Below are 24,288 nucleotides of genomic sequence, written 5' to 3' on the forward strand. Positions count from 1 at the left end.
TCCTAAAAATTAGTTTTTTAAGCTTTTTATAGATTGTGTGACTTTAAACAGATTTTTAAATATAGTTTATCTTTGTGGATTTGGTGAAGCTAGGTTAATTTATGGCTATAGTAGTGCTATTAAAACTTCATAGTAGCCGGGTGTGGTGGTGCACGCTTGTAATCCCAGCATTTGGGAGGCCGAGACTGGAGGATCGTGGTTCGCAGACAGCTTCAGCTATTTAGTGAGGCCCCCTGCAACTCAGTGAGACCCTGTTTCAAAATAAAGAATAAAAAAAATAGGGCAGGGGGGTGTAGCTCAGAGGTCAAATGCCCCTGGGTTCCATCCCCAGACCGGCAAAGAAAAAAAAAAAAAACCTTCATAATAACATTATCACATTGGTGTTGCTAAAGGGAACTAGTCAGTTTTTCATTGCTTTATTTTAGTTTTTTTTTTTTTTTTTGATGGTACGGGGGATGGAACCCTTCTACCTCCGGACTACACTCCCAGACCTATTTTATATTTTATTTGGAAACAGGGTCTCTTAAGCCAGCAAGGCTGGCTTTGAAACCTCTGCGATCCTCCTGTCTCCACCTCCCAAGTGCGGGGATTACAAGCATGTGCCACCATGCGTGGCTATTTTGTGTTTTTTAAATTTTATTTATTAGCCGTGCACGGTGGCTCATACTTATAATCTCAGTGCTTGAGAGGCTGAGACAGGAGGGTCCCAGGTTTGCAGCCAGCCTCAGCTACTTAGTGAGGCCCTCTTCAACTTAGTCCTTGTTTTAAAATAAAGAATAAAATATAGGGCTGGGGGTGTAGCTTGGAGGTAGAATGCCCCTGGGTCCCATCCCCAATACCATACACACAAAAAATTTATTAAAACTGTTTTTGTGTGGTGTTAACATCAACTCAGGGCTTTGCACATGATAGGCAGATGCTTTACCATTGGGCTACATCCCCAGCCAGCATTTACGTTTCTAAGACTACATGCAGATGATTACTACACTATTTATTCATTCATTTTTGCAGTACTGGGGATTGAACTCATGGGTGTTCTACCTTTGAGCTATAACCCCAGCCGTATTTTTTTTTTTTTTAGTTTGAAACAGGGTCTCACTAAGTTGTGAAGAGTCTCACTTTGCTGCTAAAGCGGGCCTCGAACCTACAATCCTTCTTTCTTAGCCTCCATGTACTGGGATTACAGGCATGTGCCACAATGCCTGGCTCTATTTTATTATTATTATTTTTTTGTGTGTGTGGTACTGTGGATGGAACCCAGGGGCATTCTGCTTCCGAGCTACACCCCCAGCCCTATTTTTTATTCTTTATTTTGAAACAAGGTCTCACTGAGTTGCAAAGGGCCCTACTAAATAGTAGCTGAGGCTGTCTGCAAACTGAAATTCTCCTGTCTCAGCTTCCCAAATGCTAGGATTACAAGCGTGAGCCACCACACCTGGCTATCTATTTTATTATTTTTATTTTTAACTTTTGTTGTGCTTGAGATTGAACCTTGGCCTTGTGAATGCTAGGCAAGCACTCTCCTGCTGAGCTATATATCCCAGCCCCTACTACACTATGCTTATTTTCTGAGTTTTAGTCTTCAGGGCCTCCTGTTCTTTCTTTTTCTTTACCTAACTGGGCTTTATTTTGAGCATATATGATAGGTGATGTCAGTTCAATCATTTCTCTACTAATGGTGGAGAGAAGTTAACAAAAAGTTGAGAGCATAGTCTCTAGAATCAAACTACTTGGGGTTAGTACCATTAAGGAAAGCAACTTAATCTCTCTGTGTCTTGGTTTTCTCATCTGTAAGGTGGAGATAAGAATAAGAATAGGGTAGTTGTAAATATTAAATTAGTTATAACATGTAAGGTATTAAATATGATACCTGGATAAGTATTCTGTAATATTGTTACTGTTTTTACATGCGTACCCTACCCTGGCCCCAAGACATCTGTACTCAATTATATTCTCAGATGGTTAATGGTTCCATCTTAACACATTAGAACAGGCAATAAAGACCTGGTGCTACAAATGAGCAGTCAGGCTTCATCATGGGCTGTCAGATGTATTTTACTATGGTTCTCATTTTCATCCTCAACATTTTGTACTTGACTGGTGTCACAATATTTCAAAAAATAAACATACACAGTGCCATTGAAAAGTTAAAAAAGATTATAGACCATTTATGTGAGAATTTACAGGAGTCTTATTGCTTGAAGTGAAGGGTGATGACTTGTATGAATCATTAAAATTTCTATCTATTCTGTGGATTTCATCATCCTTTCTTATTTTCAGAGTATTTGCCTTCCTGCTCATAACATTTTGGAGTATAGGAACAGAAACATAGGATTTAATATCTGTGTAGCTTAAAAAACAAACAAGCAAAAATACCCACTAACCATTTTGTAGTTACTCTTGAGTTGATACTCTAAAATATCTTCATGTCTTATGGGGGTAATTTTTTTTATACAATGTTTGAATGAGAACTTTGATCAAGTTGCCCTTTTCTTCTATAAAATGAGGATAATAGTAGTTTCTACCTTGTAGGTTTATTGTACAAACTAAATGAGAACAAAGTTTTTAGAACAGTTTTTGAAGACAGCAGATATTGAGTATTATTGTTATTCCTGTTTCTTCTTTAATGCTCTTTTATATTTACATGGACAAAATGCTAAAGATCAAAAACTAACTTTTTTTTCAGAGCAAGTGGAATTACCTGCTGTGGCGTCAGTCAGTGCTTCAGTAATTAAATCTCCATCAGATCCCGCACATGTTTCTATTCCTCCACCTCCACTCTTACTTCCAGCTGCTACCACAAGGAGTCATAGTACATCTATGCCCAATAGTATTCCCAACATAGAAAACAAGCCTCCACAGGCAATTGTTAAGCCACAGATCTTGACTCATGTTATTGAAGGCTTTGTGATTCAGGAGGGATTGGAGCCATTTCCTGTAAGTAGCAAGCATATTTGTAGATATTATTCACAAAATGCTTTTTAAAAAATTGGCTATTAATGTTCTATAAGAGAAAACTTATAATTTTATTTCAAAACGGTTGCTAATTTTTACCTAGATTCTAATTCTATATCTTATATATAAATTCCAAATATATTGCTACAGTTTTATGCTATCCCTTTAAATGTATAAAGTAGGAAAAAATTCAGAGTATAGGAGTCATTAGTTTTTTTTAATTTTTGAGAAGGGTACTGGAAATTTTATCCAATGAAATCAATGAAATAAACAGTTTTATTTTTTTATTAATTTTTTTCTTTTTCTTCTTTTTTTTTTTTTGCGGTACTGGGGATGGAACCCAGCGGCATTCTACCTCTGGGCTACACCCCCAGCCCTATTTTTTACTCTTTATTTTGAAACAGGGTCTCACTGAGTTGCAAAGAGCCTCACTAAAGTAGCTGAGGCTGTCTGCGAACCCGGATCTTCCTGTCTCAGCCTCCCAAATGCTGGGATTACATGCGTGTGCCACCACGCCCAGCTTCATTAATTTTTCAATTAATTTTTCAATTAATTCTTGAGAAGAGTACTTGGAAGTTTTATCCAATGAAATAAGCAGTTTTCTTTTTTTCTTTTTGAGGGAATTTTACTTTGTCACCTTTAACTTGGATGCAGAAAATAGTCACTTGTCAGTGCCTTAATACATATGAAACTACCCACTTAATGGTTTATAGTTACCAAGTAGATTTTCTCATTCTTTAATTTTAGCCTTCAATCAGATTTTGAAAGTTCTTTAAATGTTCACCTCACATGACAGATACTCTGTTTCTACAAGTCTTATAGTTTGATACAAGCTATAGTCATACATAATTTATATGATACCTAGAGATGAACATTTTTTCTTAGATAATAAACCAAAGACAAGTAAATATAAAAACATAAATGCTTCTCTTGAAGATCTTTAAATCATCTGAATTTTCGGATTCATGGGAGAAAAATCTTGAATTTTGATGGTTGATTAACAGTTGCCATTGTGTTCATTTGTGTGTCTTGAACTTGAATCTCCTATAAAATTGTTGATACAGTAGATGGAGTAATACTCAAAATCGTATGTGTAACTGAAAGTGTTTAAATCCTGGCTGTACTGTGTATTGACTGTGTAACTCTTGTCAGTTTGTTCAGCCTTTCTTTTCTTTGTTTTGCTGTTTTGTCAGGTGGAGATGATACCTTGCTCTTGTTTGTTGTTGAGAATTAATTTATGTAGTGACTGATATTTAGTAGCTGTAGCTATTATTGTGACAATTAGAACTTTTGTTTTTCAGGTTATAGAAGTTTTAAAGTTTTCATAATGTACTTATGGACAACCGTAATTTATGTAATCCTCCCATCATTGTTGGGAAAAAATTTTTCTTTTGAGGGGCTGGGGATATAGCTCAGCAGTACCTAATGTTTGAATCCCTGGATTCAGTCTCCAGAACTATGCACACACACACACACACACACAAAATTATGAAAAGACTATCTTTGTGTATATATTGTCATCTTTATTTTAAATAACTTTCTTAACCTAAATTCCTAGGAGTAGGATTATTCTGTCTATATATGTACACATACACACAAACACACACAAGACTTGATATATTGTCAGATTATTTTCATCAGCATTGAATATTACCTTTATTCTTTTCTAGGAACAACTTTTATATATCATTTCTTTTTGTCTGTCTCTATGTCTGTTTGCCTATCTGTCTTACACTAGGGCCTGCACCCAGGAGCATTCTTCCTCTGAGCCACACCCCCCACTCTTTTTTATTTTTTATTTGGAAACAGGGTCTCACTTAAATTACTGAAATTTTAAGCCGGGCGTGGTGGCGCACGCTTGTAATACCCGCGCTTGGGAGGTTGAGACAGGAGGATCGCACAGGTTCGAAGCCAGCCTCAGCTGGTTTAAGAGACCCTGTTTCTAAATAAAATATAAAATGGGCCTGGGAGTGTAGCCCAGAGGTAGAAGGCCCCTGGGTTCTATCCCCAGTACCACAAAAAAAAAAAAAAAAAAAAAAAATTACTGAAATTTTCACTAAGTTGCTGAGATTGACTGTGAATCTATGATCCTTCTGTCTCAGTCTCCCAAATACTGGGATTATGTTCTAATCATCTTTTTTAGATTGTCCGAAGGCTTACCTTAGAGAATCAGCAAACATTTATTATGTGAATTGTTTCTCTTGAAAATATTTCTAAAATAAGTATTTATGACAACTGGATATATTGAATGTAGTAACTATTTTATTGTTGATGTTAACAGTGTTTGAAGAGTTTTCATTTCTCTTGTCATTATAGTGGGTTAGGTTGCTCAGCAAGGAGTTAGGAGACTTGCCGTCTAGTTTTGATTCTGTTTTGTAAAGAAATAACCTAAATACGCTCATCTGTAACATATATACAATGTGGGCTGGGGGTGTAGCCCAGTGGTGGAATACCTGCCTCAGCATGTGAAAGGCCCTGGGTTTCATCTCCACCCCTTTAAAATAAAAATCACTTATCTTTTATTTGTGTTGCATTCATATGGAGAACAATAGTTTCTGGAAGAAGAAAAAAAAAAGATTAGTCACCTCATAGAACCTAAGAGGTAATTGTTAATTGAGTAATAATAATTTGTGTACGTGTGTAGTACTGGAGATTGAACCCAGCGGCATTCTATCTCTTGAGCTCTACCCCTAGTCCTATTTTATTTTTTTTTTATTTTGAAACAGGGCCTCATTAATTTGCTGAGGCTGGTCTTGAAACTGTCTGTCTCAGCCTCACAAGTACTAGGGTTACAAGCCTATGCCACCATGCCCAGATATAAAATTTTAAAGTTAAGAAAAAAGGGGAAGGGAAGTGGCACAGCTCTTGTGTAGCAAGTGCAAACCCTAGCTTCTGTCCCCAACATGGCAAAACAGAGAATCAAACCACCCACCCGATTCCTACATAAACTAATTGTTTTAGCATTGCTTTTCAGTGGTAGACAGAACTACTGGAACATTCATAGTTCAGGATAATGTGATCAGTTGTATTCTGAATATTAGGAACCACTAAGTTTCAAGACTTATGTTTTAACTACTTACCTAAACTAAGACTCCATTTGTCAGATGCTTGAAGTATTCAGTCTGCTGGTGAATAGAAAGTGTTATGTCCAGACTACTTAACCCTCGTCTGAGGAATAAAGTGCTTAATGAATGGATCTGATCAGTGAACAAGAAATTATAATCATCATTCATCTCAAAAGGTATTTTAACCGATTTTGAGTGTTTTTCAGAGATTATTTCATTTTATTCTCTATCCTTTTTAAAGGTGAGTCGTTCATCTTTACTAATAGAACAACCTGCAAAAAAAAGGCCTCACTTGGATAATCAGGTGATAAATTCTGTGTGTGTTCAGCAAGAACTACAGAATAATACAAAGCATGCAGATAACTCATCTGACACAGAGATGGAAGACATTGCTGAAGGTTTGTGGATTTCACTTACAATACCCTTTAACTCATCTTGACTTTTATTTCTTGAAATAGAACATGGATTCTTAATCTGCATAGATTTTCACTTAAAAATATTCACTTTTATTCTTATACAGGGTATTATTTGACTAAAACAATGGGAAAGCTAAGCAGATTCTTAATGACTAAATAACTAAAATAGCAAGATTAGGAGCTGGGCATGGTGATACATGCCTGTAATCCCAGTACTTGGTAGTCTCAGATAGTTTGGAGACCAGCTTTAGCAGGTAGTGAGACTCATAAGCATAATGTGACCCTCTTTAAAAAAAGAGGTGAGCTGGGGGTATAGCTTTGAGGTAGAATGCCCCTAGTTCAGTCCTCAGTGCCACCAAAAAATTATATATATAAAATACTTCACTGTCTAATTTCCTAAGGTAATCTGTAATCTCATTCTTTCACTATGTATTCAAGTGTTTAGGGGAAATTATATAATAATATATTTTTTTGAGAGAAAGAGTGCAAGATTAGTGTACAGTCATTTTGTTTTTTTTTTTTTTGGTGGTACTGGGGTTTGAACTCAGAGGCATTCTATCTTCCAGCTATACCCCCCAGCCCAATTTTATTTCTTATTTGGAAACAGGGTATATTGGTTGTTGCAAGTCTCAGTACTTGCTGAGGCTGTCCTCGAACCTGCAATCCTCCTGTCTCAGCCTCCCAAGTACTAGGATTACAGGCATGTGCCACCATGCCTGGCTTTTGACTTAAAAAAAAAAATTATTGGTTCATTGTAATCATACATCTTGATGAGGTACAGGATGGTAGAGGCACACATGCACACGTGACTCATTATTTAGCCCTTCTACAATTCCTACCCCATTCTCTCCCCCCTGCTTCAGTCTCATGTTCAGCTTAGTGGCTAGTTCCATGTTTGGCAATTATGAATTGTGCAGCTATGAACATAGATATACAGACATTAGGTAGTTTGGTTTCAGTTCTTTCGGGTAGATACCCAGAAGTGGTATTGTTGGGTCATATGGTAGGTTCATTCCCATCTTTTGAGGATCTTCTATATTGTTCTCCAAAGTGGTTGCATGATTACAATCCCACCAACAATGTATTAGAGTTCCCACTTCTCCACATCCTTGCCAGCATTTGTTGTTGTGCTTAATGATTGTGTTTTTAATAACTGCCATTCTAATTGGGGTTAGGTAAAATCTCAGGGCAGGAGGAGATATGAACAAAAGAGTGTTTTTGGGAACTCTGCTGGTCTATTTAGAAATTAGGCATGTAGTTGATACCTACAGTTCTGGTGGGAAGAGGTAGAAAAGTTTGAACGGAGACAAAGCAAAGGGTAGGTCGAGAGGACAAGGCAGCAGAGTATGGCAGCGAAGATACCAAGTACACTGGAGAAGTAATTACATGAAATGTACTAAATATCCTAAGGTAATTTTATAATTTCAGTTTTTCATCATTCAAGTGTTTGGGGGGAAAGTATCTAGTCAGATGAATTGCTCACTTTTTAAAATTGGGTTGTTTTTAAATTTAAGCATTAAATTTTAAGCTCTTTGTATTTCTATAGATATAAGTCCTCCAGCAGAAGAGTAGCTGGCAAAGATCTTTTCCCATTCTGTAGGCTTGCTTTAGATTCTTGCTTTCTTTTGTTGCACAGAAACTTTTTCATATGATGCCAACTCATTTACTAATTCTTGTTTTAATTTACTGAACTTTTGGGGTCTTCTTGAGGAAGTTTCCACCAGTACCTATATGTTGCAGTGTTGCTGCCATGCTTTCTCCTACTAATTGCAAAATTTCTTATCTGAGTTCTAGATCTTGATTCATCTTGAGTTAACCCTTGTGCAGAGTGAGAGGTTGGGGATTAATTCCATCTTCTACAAATGGATAAGCAGTTTTCTCAGCACCATTTGTTGTAAAGGCTATCATTTGTCCAGCATATGCTTTTGGGAGTGTGTGTGTTTTACTGGGGATGTTGAACTCAGGCATTCTACCTCCAAGCTACACTCTCAGCCCTGTTTTATTTTTATTTTGAAACAGGGTCTCACTGGGTTGAATGTTTGCATCTATGTTCATTAGTGATAATGGTCTGTAATTTTCTTTTCTTGAGGTATCTTTATTTGTTTTGGGGATTAAGGTGATGCTGGTTTCGTAGAATGAGTTTCGGAAGTACTATAGGGTGAAATGGTATATCACTTTTATTTAGTGGCTTTGGTTTTAGTAGTATATATATAGTTTCAGTATAAAAAATCATCATGGTAAGGAATGTTGTTTGTTTAAAGGGTAAACTATGGTTTTATTTGGACTGGTTTTGTGACCAGAATCTCCAACTAATAGATTTTGATTTATCAAAATATCTTATTGTCTTTGCTGGCAAATCATTATACTGATGTGTTTTTTATCTTATTGCCTCTCTTTCCTGCTGATCCTCATGTGATTTTGTATGTTGGGGAATTAAAAAGTGATTCCTAGGGCTGGGTGTGGTGACACATGCTTGTAATCCCAGCATTTAGGAGGTGGAGACCAGAGCCTCAGCTACTTAGTGAGGCCCTCTGCAACTTAATGAGACCTTGTTTCAAAAGAAAGAATTAAAACAAAATAGGGTAGGGGTTGTAGCTCAGAGGTTGAATGCCCCTGAATTCTGTCCCTAGACCTACCACAAAAAAATTATTTCTAGCCAATGATTCCTAGCAATGAGTGGTGGTGCACACCTGTAATCACAGTTCTTAGGAGGCTGAAACAAAAGGGTTGCAGGGTGGGGCCAGCCTCAACAATTTAGTGAGGCCTTTAGCAATTTAGCAAGACCCTGTTTCAAAATAAAAGCAAAATAGGGCTGGGGATGTAGCCTGGAGGTAGAATGCTCCTTAGTTCAATCCTCATAATCCCTATCCCCAGGCAGAAGTGATTCTTCACACAAAGAAATGTGGGACTTAACACTAAGATAGAGGTTGGCCATTCTTTTTTTTTTTGTGGTACTGGGGGTGGAACCCAGAGGCTTTTCTACCTCCGGGCTATACTCCCAGCCCTATTTTATATTTTATTTTGGAACAGGGTCTCACTAAGTAGCTGAGGCTGGCTTCTCCCAAGTGTGGGGATTATAAGCGTGCACCACCACACCCGGCTACGGGTTGGCCATTCTAAAAGAGACCCATGATAATGCTCAATTAGTTAAGATAGAAGGTTATTTTTCTCTGACATAATCCAAAGGTCCACAGTCCAAAGCCTTGGTGATGGTGGTACCCTAACTCCAGTGTCTTATGTCTGTGTCATCCCTAGAATGTTGCTCTCATCGCCATGATGGCTGATCTTACCATCACATTCAAACCATTTAGATAGGGGAAAGGGCACCATCTGGAATTTGTGAGCGCTTCACTCACACCCCAGTGGTCAGAAATCAGTCATACCAGGGCAGAATCTAGTTTTTATCCTGGCTAGCTGTGTTCCCAGGGTTTTGTGTTCTGTGGGGGAAAGTGAAAAATGAATGCTGGAGAATTATCAGGTATTTCTACTACAGAATTATATTTTAGCTAAATCATTATTTGTTTTTGTTTTTATTTTTATTTATTTATTTTTTGCGGTACTGGGGGTGGAACCCAGGGACATTGTACCTCTGAGCTACACCCCCAGTCCTATTTTTAGTCTTTTATATTTTGAAATGGTCTCACTGAGTTGGAAATGGCCTCGCTAAGTAGCTGAGGCTTTCTGCAAACCACGATCCTCCGGTCTCAGCCTCCCGTATGCTGGGATTACAAGCAAGCTCCACCATGCCCAGCTTTAATATTTGTTTTTAGCTAAATCAATATTGGTTTTAAATTTGGTTGGTTCTGGGCTGGGCTTGGTGGTGCACGCTTGTAATCCCAGCACTTAAGAGACTGAAACAGGAGGATTGCACAGGTCGAAGCCAGCCTCAGCTACTTAGTGAGGCTTCCAGCAAGTTAGTGAGACCCTGTTCTCAAATAAAGTATAAAAAAGGTATGGGAATATAGCCTGGAGGTGGAAAAACCCCTGGGTTTCACCCTAGCACCAGAAAAAAAAAAAATTGGTTCTGCAATTTTTATTCACAAATATGAATAAAACACGAAAGTGAATTGGATTATCATCAGATTTGTTAAAAAAAAACATAGACTAACACTAGAATAGACTCTTTTTTGTAGAAGAATATATATTTAATTATTTTTATTAGGGCATTGCAATTATGCATATAGTGAAGTTTATTGTAATAAAAACATGCAAGCACACAGTTCTTGGCGTATTTCCCTCCACGTGCCACCCTGCTCCTCCTCTTCCTTTCCTGAACATGTTAGTGAAATTGTAGTAATACCTTCACATATTGCCATAGTATTGTTTTTGAGCTATTAATATTTCTCATTTCATTTTAAAGAATAAAACATCTTTTAGCCAGGTGTGGTGGTGCATGCTTGGAATCCCAGCATTTGGGAGGCTGAGACAGGAGGATCGTGGTTTATGGGCAGCCTTAGTTACTTAGGCCCTTTGTAACTCACTGAGACCCTCTCTCAAAACAAAGAATAAAAAATAGGGCTGGGAGTGTAGTTTGGAGGTAGAATGCCCTTGGGTTCCAGCCCCATTACTGCAAAAACAAAACAAAACAAAAAACCCTGATATTTTACCTTTGTTAGGCTGTTAACCTTAAACCATATGTATATATCTGTTTGGTATTTCTCTTCTCTCTTTTTTTTTTTCACAACCAGTTTTTGTTTTTTTTTTTTTTTTTTTTGTGGTACTGGGGTTCCTGGAAACCCTTCTACATCCGGGGAACACTCCTAGACCTATTTTATACTTTTTAAATTTGGAAACAGGGTCTCTTAAGTCAGCACAGCTGCCTTTGAACCTGTGCGATCCTCCTGTCTCTGCTTCTCGCAGGGATTACAAGCGTGCGCCACCACGCCCAGCTCAACCAATTTCTTTTTTAATAGAGTTCACTTGGATCTGGAAATCTGCTGAGAGATTAGGTAGGCAGCGGCAGCTTCTAGTGCTTCCTGGCCACACAGCTGAAGAAACCCGCTGGCCCTTTGCTGTGAAGCAGGCCCCAGTTCCAGGCCTGCGTGCAACAGGCTCCGGGCCCCACCTTGCTGGCTCCAGACCCGGCCATGCCATTCCGTAGGCTCTGGTTCCTGTCACTGTGAGCAGGATGTTTACAGAGATTTCCATTTTTCCCTCTGTATTTTTTTTTTTTTTCAGTAGGAGAAAACAGCACATGTCATGTGCAGAAGCTGAGAGTTCAATTCCCTAGCAGCAGTGGATTTTATCACCCCACTGAAAGCGGAGGCTCACAGCCTCACCATGGAGAGTAGGATCCGCTGATCCAAGCACACCCTGGCCCCCAGCGCAGCGCAGTGGAGCACAGCGGCCATTAGCTGAGGTCTCCCAGGACACCTGTGCGGCAAATCAGCCCAGCAATATGGGTGGGGCGCCCTCTGACTTGCTCTGGACATTTTTCTTACATAGTATGGTATCCAGAATTCTTGCACATGTGTGGCAAGAGCACTCTACTTTTGGGGAGATATTTTCAAAAATTCAAGGTGGATTGGAGTAGATCTGTCTGCCTCTCCCATATACTGCCTGCTGCCCGCTACTGCCATCTTGGTCCATTCCATCTCCGCAAAACTTTTTCTTATATAGTATGTTGTTCAGATTTTCTGAGCATGTGGGGCAGAAGCAGTCTACTTTTGGAGAGATTTCTTCAAAAATTCAAGGTGGATTTGGTTGGATCTACCTGCCTCTGCTGAATACTGGCCGCCACCACTGCCTTCTTGGTCTCTCCTAGAGTACGTTGTTAAGTATTCTTGTGCATGGGTGGCAGGAGCAGTCTGCTTTCTGATCTTTTCTGGGATATTCCTTCAAAAATCACTTTTCTAGAGGCTGCTGTCTTGCCGCTAATTCCGCCACTTTCCACTCTCTCTCCTATATTTCAGATGGGAAGTCATGACTGGAAATGTTTCTGTGTGTTGTCCCATTCAGTTATTAAATCAAAATCTGTTGTCCATGGTTTCTCAGGGGGATGCATATCCTATTCTGCCACTGCTAACCATCTTCCATCTTCCTCCCTCTTCAATATATATTGTTTTGTGGTATTGGGGTTCTTGGAAGCCCTTCTACCTCCGGGCTACACTGCCAGACCTAGTTTTTATATTTTTTATTTGGAAACAGGGTATCTTAAGCCAGCGCTGCTGGCTTTGAACCTGTGCGATCCTCCTGTCTCTGCCTTCCAAGCGTGGGGATTACAAGAGTGCACATTACAAGCGTGCGCCACCACGCCTGGCATAATATTTTTTAGTAAAAGAAAATAGTAAGCCAGGCGTGGTGGCGCACGCTTGTAATCCCTGCGCTTGGGAGGTGGAGACAGGATGATCGCGCAGGTTCGAAGCCAGCCGTGCGTGTTGGCTTAGGAGACCCTTTTTCCAAATAAAAATGTAAAAATAGGTCTGGGAGTGTAGCCCGGAGGTAGAATGACTTCCAGGAATCCCAGTACCACCAAAAAAAAAAAGAAGAAGAAAGAAAACAGTACGTGTCTTTTGCAGGCTGCTGAGAGGAACATGGCAGTCAGGAGAGCCCTTGGCTCCCAGGACGCGCGGCACTGGCTGACCCGCGCCCCGTACATTTTTCTTACATAGTATGTTGTCCAGGGTTCCTGAGCATGTTGGGCAGAAACAGTCTACTTTTGGGAAGATTTCCTCAAAATTACATGGTGGATTAGAATAAATCTACCTGCCTCTCCCTGATCCTGGCCGCTGCCGCCGCCACCGCCACCATCTTGGCCCTCTTCTCGAGCATATTTCTTACTTAGTATGTTGTCCAGAATTCCTGAGCATGTGGGGCAGGAGCAGTCTGTTTTTGGGGGGGATGTCTCCAGCAGTTCAAGGCAGGTTGGATTGGATTTATCTACGTCTCCCGAATACTGGTCGCCGCCACCGTCTCCGCCATCTTGTTCCGTCTCTTCTCGTTTATATTTTAGGTAAGAAGTCATGAATAGTATGTTGTCCAGAATTCCTGAGTAGTGGGACAGGAGCTGTCTTCTTTTGGGGAGATTACTTCAACAGTTCAAAGCAGGTTGGATTGGTTTTATCTACCTCTCCCAAATACTGGCCGCCCCCGTCTCTGCTATCTTGGTCCTTCTCTTCTTTCATATATTTTAGTTAGGAAGTTATGGCTATAAATGTCTCTATATATTGTCCCAGTCAGATATTAAACCAAAATGTGGTGTCTGAGGTTTCTCAGAGGAATACCTGTCCTATTTGGCCGCTGCCAGCTATTGTTGCTGTGGCCGTGGTTGCCACTGCGACTGCTGCCATCATGACCCCTTTTCAGCAATTTCTTTTTCTTTATGAGGTATTCTGTTATCAGATGTATATTGTTTTGTTAACTAATAAAAATTTTTTGAAGCAAAGCTTTGAGCATAGCCTGTTCTTGGAACAACTTAAAGAACGGACTCTGTAGGGTTATATCAGTGGCAATGTGGTTTACTGAGAGGGTTTCTCTCTGGTACTGGCTTTTCAAGGTCAGTTCAGGTTATAAGCATGACAAAATAAAAATAATGCACTTAGGAGTTAGAATATGTTGGTGGATGCTCTTACTTACTGGGTTACAATATTTTAAAGCCACCCTGTCATTGGAGGGACAATTTTTATTTTTGTTTTGAGACAAATTAATAACTTACTTATTGAAGGTAGTCCTGAGAATTTCCTTAAAATAGCTACTTGGGGCATGTGGATGTAGGTTAGTGGTAGAGTGGTCCCCTAGCACGCAAGAGGCCCTGGGCTTGATCCCAGCACCGCACAAGAAAAGGCTGCTTGTTAGTCCATGATTTCTCTAGTCAGGATAATGTATATGAGCGTCTTACCAATGTCAAATATTACTTCACAATATGTTTTTTTGTGGGTCTTGCTACCTTCACTTGATTTAGCACTTTTCAATCTGCTTCTCAAGTAAAACTGGGATATTTGTGAGTGGCTGAGCTTCCCAAGTACATGCTATCCTAGTCTATATTTTCTGAATGCCTGTCTTCATGAGTAATATAGAAAGATTACCTAAAGATCTCATAGCTAACAGTTATACATAGTAGAGTGCTTTTTTTGTTTGTTTGTTTTTGTTTTTTTGGTACTGGGGATGGAACCTGGGGGCATTCTACCTCCAAGCGACACCCCAGCCCATTTATTTATTCTTTTTTATTTTATTTTATTTTATTTTTATTTATTTTTTTTCCATCTTAATTTTTTTTATTAATTTATTTTTTAAATTGGTGCATTGTAGTCATATATCAATCACATTGGAGTACAAGACTTGAGAGGATATACAAGCACACATCATCCAATTAGCCCTCCTCCAGCCCCCATCCCATTCCCTCCCCTTCCCTCCATCCCACGCTTCTTTGGTGATTTACTTTGATACATTTGTTTATGTACCTCCTGCGTTTTAAAGAGGCTCCGTCCTCCAGTATTACATACCCTCTGATTGGTCACATTAGTTGCTTCACTATAGGGCCCTTTCTATAGCTCAACCTCTTCCTGTTGCCCTTTTCCTCCTAGTTATTGCTGATTAAGAGAAGCGTCTGATTTATATTTTCTGCGATGTTTCTCTGTGCATGCTGCGTTGCAAGTACCGATCCCACTCTTGATGGTCCCAGTAGTGGCCTGGCTACTCAGTGGACTGATCCAGACCTCGCTGGCTCAAGCAGCGGCCTTGCCTCATGGGAGGCCCCAGTTCTTGTCTCGCTGGCCCCTGCACCGGTCTAACCCCTAAGCTGGCTTTGGTCCCGGCCTTGGAGGCCGCAGGAGTGAACTTGCCTCACGCCAGGCTCCGATGCTGGCCATTGGCCCCGGCACCAGCCTAACCCCTTGGCAGGATTCCAGTCTTGGCCTGGGAGGCCCCAGCACCGGCCTAGCCTCACGGCAGGCTCCAATGCCGGCCTCGTTGGCCCCAGCACCGGCCTAACCCCTCGGCAGGTTCCGTTTCCGGCCTAGGAGGCCCCAGCACTGGCCATGTCTCACGGCAGGCTCCGATGCTGGCCTCGCCTCACGGCAGGCTCCAATGCCGGCCTCGCTGACCCCAGCACCGGTCTAGCCCTTCGGCAGGTTGTTATCCTGGCCTCGGAGGCCCCAGTACCAGCCTTGCCTCACGGCAGGCTCCGATGCCGCCCTCGCTGGCCCAAGCACCAGCCTAACCCCTCGGCAGGCTCTTATCCCGGCCTCGGAGGTCCCAGTAATGGCCTTGCCTCACGGCAGGCTCTGATGCCGGCCTTGCTGGCCCCAGCACTGGCCTAACCCCTCGGCAGGCTCTTATCCTGGCCTCGGAGGCCCCAGTACTGGCCTTGCCTCAAGGCAGGCTCCAATCCCGGCCTTGGAGGCCTCAGCACCGGCCTTGCCTCACGGCAGGCTCCAATGCCGGCCTCGCTGGCCCCAGCATCGGCCTCACCCCTCGGCAGGCTCCAATCCCGGCCTCGGAGGCCCCAGTACCGGCCTTGCCTCATGGCAGGCTCCAGTGCCGGCCTCGCTGGCCCCAGCACCGGCCTAACCCCTCGGCAGGCTCTTATCCTGGCCTCGGAGGCCCCAGCACCGGCCATGCCTCACGGCAGGCTCCGATGCCGGCCTCACTGGCCCCAGCACCGGCCTAACCCCTCGGCAGGCTCTTATCCCGGCCTCGGATGCCCCAGTACCAGCCTTGCCTTATGGCAGGCTCCGATGCTGGCCTCACTGGCCCCAGCACCGGACTAACCCCTCGGCAGGTTCTTACCCTAGAGAAACCGGGCCCAGTAAGACGCTGGGTTCTGGGCAGGGGTCGGGCGCGGGGCACGCCAGATGGGGCCCGGGTCACGGGACTCTGGGCCCCGGGCCGAACTGCGAGTAGCACGCTAGACCCCTGGAGAAACCGGGCCCAGTAAGACGCTGGGTTCTGGGCAGGGGTCGCGCGTGGCGCACACCAGCCGGGGCCCAGGTCGCAGGACCCTGGGCCCCGGGCCGAACTGCGCGTAGCACGCCAGACCCCTGGAGAAACCGGGCCCAGTAAGACGCTGGGTTCTGGGCAGGGGTCGCGCCCGGGGCACGCCTGCCGGGGCCCGGGTCATGGGACTCTGGGCCCCGGGCCGAACTGCGAGTAGCACGCCAGACCCCTGGAGAAACCGGGCCCAGAACAGAAAAAGATAAAGAAAAATATCGGAGAGGAGGTAAGAAAGCCGTTATGGATGCCAGGACACTGGAGATGCAGACAAAACTTATCTAAATGCACTGGAACTTATGGAAAAATTCACCGTGAAAGAGGACTGCTATTTCTCTATATTGTTAAGAATCTCAGACATCACCTGTAAGGAGAGAGTTTAGCAGAGACCAAGGAGAAATGCGGTGTTGAAATAGTTCTCCGCGATGGTGGTGGAGACTTGTATTCAGGAGAAGCAGAAACCGGATCCTACCAACTTTATTTTTTTTGGAGAAATGACACCAAATGTCGAATGCTACCATCACGCATGCTTAGGAACACTGGACAACATTCAGAGTGGAAAAAGAGCCTGGGAAGGATTTGAAACTGTGGAGGCAGTGGCAATGCCAGTGGCCAATACTCAGGGGAGGCAGAGATCTGATACATTACACCTGGAACCTTTAAAATCATAACCACAGAGACAGTGATCGGAACCTGCTGAGGGGTTAGGCAGGCGCCGGGGCCAGTGGCCAACATCAGAGTTTGCTGTGAGGCAAGGCCACTACTGAGGCCTCCGTGGCCGGGATTGGAACCTGCCGAGGGGTTAGGCCGGTGCTGGGGCCAACGAGGCCGGCATTGGAGCCTGCCGTGAGGCTAGGCCGGTGCTGGGGCCAGCGAGGCCGGCATCGGAGCCTGCCTTAAGGCAAGGCCGTTGCTGGGGCCTTCGAGGCCGGCATCGGAGCCTTCCGTAAGGCAAGGCCGGTGCTGGGGCCTCCGAGGCCGGGATCGGAGCCTGCCTTGAGGCAAGGACTGTACTGGGGCATCCGAGGCTGGGATAAGAGCCTGCCGAGGGGTTAGGCCGGTGCTGGGGCCATTGAGGCCGGCATCGGAGCCTGCCGTGAGGCAGGGCCGATACTGGGGCCTCTTTTTTATTTTTTTAATAAATTTTTATTGGTGCATTGCAGTCATACATCTCAATGGAGGGGGGGAAACTTGTGGAGATATACATGCACACATCACGCAATCAGCCCCTACCCAATCTCTAAACCCTTCTCTTCCACTCCCTCCTACCCATGCTTGGCTTCCTGATTGACTTTGATATGTGTAAGTATATCATGTGCTTTAAAGAGTTTCCCTCTTCCTCCCTCTTATCCCCTCAGATATGTCACCTTAGTTCTCCTCTATAGGGTCCCTTCTTCATCTAGAGTTCCTCCTGTTACCCGTTTCTCCCTAATATTTTGCACATTAAGAAAAGCATCTGATCTCCTATTTTTTTGTGACAATTCACTGTAAATGCCATAATTTTGTTCTCCCTTATGGCTGGGCAAAATTCCTTTGTGTACATATTCCATAGTTTTGAAATCCACTCATTCGTTGAAGGACATCTTGGCTGGTTCCACAGTTTGGCAATGGTGAACTGTGCAGCTATGAATATGGTTGTTCATGCATTAGTTTGGTATTTGCTTTTCATTCTTTTTGGTAGATACCCAGAGGTGGTATTGCTGGATCATATGGGAAGTTCGTTTTCCTTCTTCTGAGGATCTTCTGTACTGTTCTCCAAAGTGGTTGCACCAACTTGCAATCCCACCAACAATGTATTAAAGCTTCTATTTCTCCACACTTATTCCCACTTACTGAATACCTGAAAGCCAGAAGGTAACTTTGATCAGATGATCCACTCACAACCAATTATTTTTTATTTATTTTTATTTTTATGTTTTTGGTGGTACTGGGGTTCCTGGAAACCCTTCTACCTCCAGGCTACACTCCCAAACCTATTTTATATTATTTTTATTTGGAAACAGGGTCTTTTAAGTCAGCGAGGCTGACTTCGAACCTGCGCAATCCTCATGTCTCAGCCTCCCAACCACGGGGATTACAGGTGTGTGCCACCATGCCCAGCATCGATTTTTTTTTAAATAGAGGTCACTTGGGTCTGGAAATCTGCTGAGAGATTAGGTGAGGCAGCAGCAACTTCTAGTGCTTCCTGGCCACACAGTTGAAGAAACCTGTTGGCCCTTTGCTATGGAGCAGGCCCCAGTTCCAGTCCTTCTGTGCAACAGGCTCCGGGCCCGGCCTTGCTGGCTCCTGACCTGGCCTTGCCGCCCAGCAGGCTCTGGTTACTCTTACTGTGGGCATGATGTTTACAGAGGTTCTTATTTTCCTCCATATATATATATATGTGTGTGTGTGTGTGTATATATATGTGTGTGTATATATATGTGTGTGTGTGTGTGTGTGTGTGTGTGTGTGTGTGTGTGTATATATATATATATATATATATATATATATATATATATATATGTATATTAGTAGGAGAAAACAGCACATATCATTTGTGGAAGCTGAGAGCCCAATTCCCTAGCAGCAATGGATTTTATCTCACCACTGAAAGTAGAGGCTCACAGCCTCACCATGGAGAGCAGGATCTGCTGCTCCAAGCACACCCTGACATCTGACATACAACACAGCGCAGAAGAGCGCTGCAGCCATGAGCTTAGGTCTTCCGGGACATCGGCGCAGAGAATCAACCCGGCAATATGGGCTTGGCTTCCTCTGACTTGCCCCAGACATTTTTCTTACATAGTATATTGTCTAGGATTCTTGCATATGTGTGGTAATAGCAGTCTACTTTTGTGGAGATATTTTCAAAAATTCAAGATGGATTGGATTGGATCTGTCTTCCTCTCCTGAATACTGGCCGCCACCACTACCACCATTTTGGCCTGTCTCTGAAAAACTTTTTCTTACATAATATGTTGTTCAGATTTCCTGAGCATGTGGGGCAGAAGCAGTCTACTTTTGGAGAGATTTCTTCAAAAATTCAAGGTGGATTTGGTTGGATCTACCTGCCTCTCCTGAATACTGGCTGCCACCACTGCCTTCTTGGTCTCTCCTAGAGTACGTTGCTAAGTATTCCTGTGCATGGGTGGCAGGAGCAGTCTGCTTTCTGATCTTTTCTGGGATATCCCTCCAAAAATCACTTTTCTTGCAGTGGCGGGAGCCACGCTGCAGTCTTGCCTCTAATTCTACCATTTTCCACTCTCCTATATTTCAGATAGGATGTGATGACTGGAAATGTTTCTGTGTGTTGTCCCATTCAGCTATTAAATCAAAATCTGTTGTCCAGGGTTTCTCAGGGGGATGCATATCCTATTTGGCTGCTGGTAACCATCACCGCTGTGTTCGTGGTTGCCGCCGCAACTGCAGCCGCCACCTTCTTTCTCCCTCTTCAATATTTTTTTAATAAAAGAAAACAGTGTTTGTCTTTTGGAGGAGTTGGGGGCCCAAGTACTTAGTAGCAATGTGTTTTATCTCTCCTCAAAGAGCGGAGGCCCACAGCTTCACCACAGAGAGTGGGCTCTGCTGCTCTGAGTTCACCCAGCCCCAGCGCTGCGCAGATGAGCATGGCAGCCAGGAGCGCCCTTGGCTCCCGGGATGCGAGGCACCAGCCGACCTTACTATGCAGGGTTCCATTTGATGCGTCCGAACATTTTTCTTACATATTATTTTGTCCAGAGTTCCTGAGCAAGTGGGGCAGTTGCAGTCTACTTTCGGGGAGATTTTCTCAAAAGTTCAGGGTGGATTAGAATGAATTTACCTTCCTCTCTTCAATACTGTCATTGCCACTGCCGCCATCTTGCCCCTCCTCCTGAGCATTCTTTTTTACATAGTATGTTGTCCAGAATTCCTGAGCATGTGGGGCAGGAGCTATCTCTTTTTGGGAGATTTCTCCAACTGTTCAAGTTGGGTTGGATTGGTTTTATCTACCTCTCCCAAATACTGGCCGGCACTGCCGCCCCGTCTCCGCTATCTTGGTCTGTCTCTTCTTTCTTATATTTTAGTTAGGAAGTCATGGCTATAAATGTCTCTATATATTGTCCCAATCAGATATTAAACCAAAATCTGATGTCTGGGGTTTCTCAGAGTAATACCTGCCCTATTTGGCCACTGCCAGCTATTGTTGCTGCAGTTGCCAATGCGACTGCAGCCACTGCCATCTTCCCAGAAGAAACCCTATTCTTATTTTTTGAAACAGGATCTCACTGAGTTGCAGAGAGCCTTACTAAGTAGTAGCTGAGGCTGTCTGCGAACCGCGATCCTCCTGGCTCAACCTCCCAAATGCTGGGATCACAAACATGCACTACCACACCCGGCTAGTAGAGTGCTTTTTGTTGCATATTTTATATGACTTAGCATTGGAGTTATAGTGATTGAAGAAAATGGGAAAATATAGATTTAAGATTTAAGAATTTAACAGATTTCATTGAAGTATTTCTTAATTTCCTCTTTTACATCTTATTCTTAGTTATATGGAAAGCAAGAATTGGAACTGTCACTTTTTTATGTCTATTGCCTATCGGGTATGGGTTTAACCCATTTACAAACAACAATAATCAGGGTCATGAAGATTGAGTTGTGTGTTTATAAGTGACTGCTGCTGAGTATTTAGATGGAAGGTCCTGTCCTTGGCAGGAGTGAAAGGACATTCTAACTTAACATGAAGCACCCTGAACAAGAACCAGGAGTTGGAAATCATAAAACTTCGTGATCTTTAAGACTGCTCTAAATTATTTTTATTTGATGCAATATTACTAAAAGGAACGGTTTTACAATTAGCTATATACATCTTCATCTACTTTGTCATACACAGCAGCTCTTTTAGAGTTATTTTACAGGCCCTGCTAATATCAGACATACCAGAATCTCAGCACTTTGAAGTCGTCCTCACACTCTTCAGTTGAGATTAAGGTTTTCCTGTTATGTATTTCCGCAGCACAAAGTCCCCATTCAGATCCCCCACTCCACTTTTTGAAGGATCCTTCTGCAGGTCGGTGATTATGTGTTAATATATCTTCATCTCTTACAATGTTTATGAAGTTTTCACATTTTAGACATGCTGGATTGTTAGCAAAATGAACCTTTAAAATTATTATACTCATTTATAACAATTATTAAACTCTGTAATTTTTTGTAGAGGCAGAAGGAATTAGGAGAGTTGTTTGGTTTTGAAGGCTTATACCCTGCTAGAGCGGCTGTGGCTTCAGAAGTGAAAGGATCATTGGTCTGGTAGCAGTTTCTAATCAAAATAGAGGCTAAAAATTTTTTGCCACATTAAATTTTTGGGATTTTCTTTGTTTCCTTCTTTTTTTAGAGACATTAGAAGAAATGGACAGTGAGTTGCTCAAGTGTGAATTCTGTGGGAAAATGGGATATGCTAATGAGTTTTTGCGGTCAAAACGATTCTGCACCATGTCATGTGCCAAAAGGTACTTTTATACTCTTGAATTTTAAAAAGGCAAACCAACAACCACAGCAACAAAGCCAAAAAACTCTTGTATAGTTTAATAGTCAAACCTTAGTATAATACATTGTAGTAACTAGGCATTATATACAGCTACTTTGTTATTTAGTTATAACACAAGGTAACCAGTTTTATAGTGTAATCTAGTATTATCTAATACTGAAGTAGCAATCTTCTGGTTTTAATAATATGTGTAGGAAGCCAAGTGTGGTGGTACACACCTGTAATCCCAGTACTTGGGAGGCTGAAACAGGAGTATCACAGGTTTGTGGACAGCCTCAGCAATTTAGTGAGACCTATAGCAACCTAGTATGACCCTGTTTCAAAAAAACAAAAAATAAAATGACTGGGGGTATAGCTCAGAGTTAGAATGCTCCTGGGCTCAATCCCCAAAAGTACAAAAGAAAAAGAAAGAATATGGTTAGGAGCATCTTTTGAGTCTCTTCTGTGAAATGATCAGGATGTTATAGGATGTTGGTCCTTAAAATATCAAAACAGTATTTGTTTTTTCAACTGATTGTTTTACCAGTATTGAAATACCTGGACTCACTTTGTTTTAAAGTGTTTTGTTTGACTCATATTCTGCTTATTTTAGGTTTCTAAAATGGGACAGCTGTAGCATAAGTTTTCCATAGTGTTGATATCAGATAACAAAATATCTATCTTCTAAATATTTTCAGTATAATAACTATGGGAAAATATATTAATATCTAAAGAAATGTTACACTTATAACTCTTTAGTTTACATTTAAAAAACCCCACTCTGATAATAAAATTCCAACACTATTAATATTTATCATTAAAGTTGAAAGGTATGCACAGGTTGATTATTTAGAAATTTGTTCTCCATTTTAAAAAGTAAGTATTCATCTGGGTATGGTGTCGCATGCTTGTAACCCCAGTATTCAAGAGACTGAGACTGGAGGATCACAGTTTGCAGATAGCCTCAGCTACTTAGTGAGGCTCTTCAGAACTTAGCGAGGCCCTGTTTCAAAATAAAGAATAAAAATAGGGCAGGAATTGTAGTTGGGAGGTTGAATACCCCTGGGTTCCATCCCCAGACTTGCAAAAAAAAAAAAAATTTGCAAAGAGTATTTAAGTTAAATACTGATGGTAGAGGGGAGAGGATACTGAGGATTCAAATTCAATTCCATCCCCAGACCCACAAAATAAATAAATAAGTAAGTAAGTAAATAAATAAATAGTAAGCATTCTCTATTTAGAAATTTGCTCTCCATTTAAAAAAGTAATAACTTAAAACATGAGTTTGCATATTCTATAAGAAAGAATAGTGGTTTTCTGATACTGTGATTAAAAATTATACTTTCAGGACATTTTAAACTTTTCGTTGTTTAGAAATATTTCAGGACATTTGACACCATCATTATTCTTATCCAAGAGACAGTGCTGAGAAGCTGAGGATGTCTTTAGTGGCTTAGGGGCTCTAACACAGGGAAATAACTAGAAATCAAAAGGCTACATTACTGAATCCACAGGTGAACACTTATTGAACACAGTAGGAACTTGTTAAATTGTTTTAGGGTAAAATAAAGTGGGGACACATATTTTAGGGGGGAAATAGCCTATTCTCTAGTACTCCTTATTTCCATTTTTCCCAGGTTTACATATAATTAATAAAGTTAAATTCCCAAATGAAAGTTATTGTAGGTAAAACTATGAAATTTCCAAACACTTGATTTTTATACATTGCACTAGTTTTCTAAAATAACTCCGAGTAGCAAAAATTTGCAGTAGGTGGAATATTTATGGAAAACCTGTCATCAGATGTGTGTGTGTGTGTGTGTGTGTGTGTGTGTGTGTGTGTAGAGAATACAAGGTTATATGTAACTAGGAAACAGGTTGTAAGTCTTATCTTAAAAGAAATAGAGAGTAGAGGGAGACTTGGGTTTATACGTGCTTTTCAAAGCATGGGGTCTGGACAAGGGGCAAATATCTTGTTTCAAAACCTGAAGTTTTCTCAGGATTAAAGTCAAAATTAGAACTGCCACAGAGGAAAAAAAGAAAGCTTTTCCCACTGTAATTGTTCATCTGTGTCAGAGTCCCGTATCTCTGAGATAGTTTAGGTGTGAGATAGGATAGGAGGAGTGACAGGTCCCCTCAAGGAGGTTGTTGCTTACTTAGGCCTCCCACCCTGGCCACCTGGTGTAAACCAAGATGTTTCAGTAGTGATTCATTACAACCCCTTATTTCCACTTCTTTATGGTTTTATTTTCATTTCACTATGTTTCTGAGGTTTGAACCTGGGGGCATTCTACCTCTGAGCTACAGCCCCGGTCCATTTTATTTTTTATTTAGAAACAGGGTCTCACTAAGTTGCTGAGCTGGCCAATTCCTTCCTGCTGCTTTTATTTTGCATGGTTCCTGAACTAAGGATGATTGTTAGATGACTGGGGGAAAAATC

The 24,288-nt window shown here is 41.8% G+C and overlaps 1 protein-coding gene across 3 annotated transcripts in view; it reads left to right on the forward strand.

Annotated features, from left to right (window-relative positions):
* PHC3 (polyhomeotic homolog 3) overlaps positions 1-24,288 on the forward strand; it is a gene marked incomplete at both ends in the record, with an annotated part of 73,428 nt that overhangs the window by 40,979 nt on the left and 8,161 nt on the right. For all 3 annotated transcript variants that reach the window (XM_080695733.1, XM_080695734.1, XM_080695732.1), the window contains 3 exons: positions 2,687-2,937; positions 6,262-6,418; positions 21,717-21,831. In XM_080695733.1, the coding sequence (XP_080551859.1) occupies positions 2,687-2,937; positions 6,262-6,418; positions 21,717-21,831 (523 nt within the window). The remainder of the gene's footprint in view (positions 1-2,686; positions 2,938-6,261; positions 6,419-21,716; positions 21,832-24,288) is intronic.

Source organism: Muscardinus avellanarius, assembly GCF_963383645.1.
Source record: "Muscardinus avellanarius genome assembly, chromosome: 5".
Taxonomy (NCBI): domain Eukaryota; kingdom Metazoa; phylum Chordata; class Mammalia; order Rodentia; family Gliridae; genus Muscardinus; species Muscardinus avellanarius.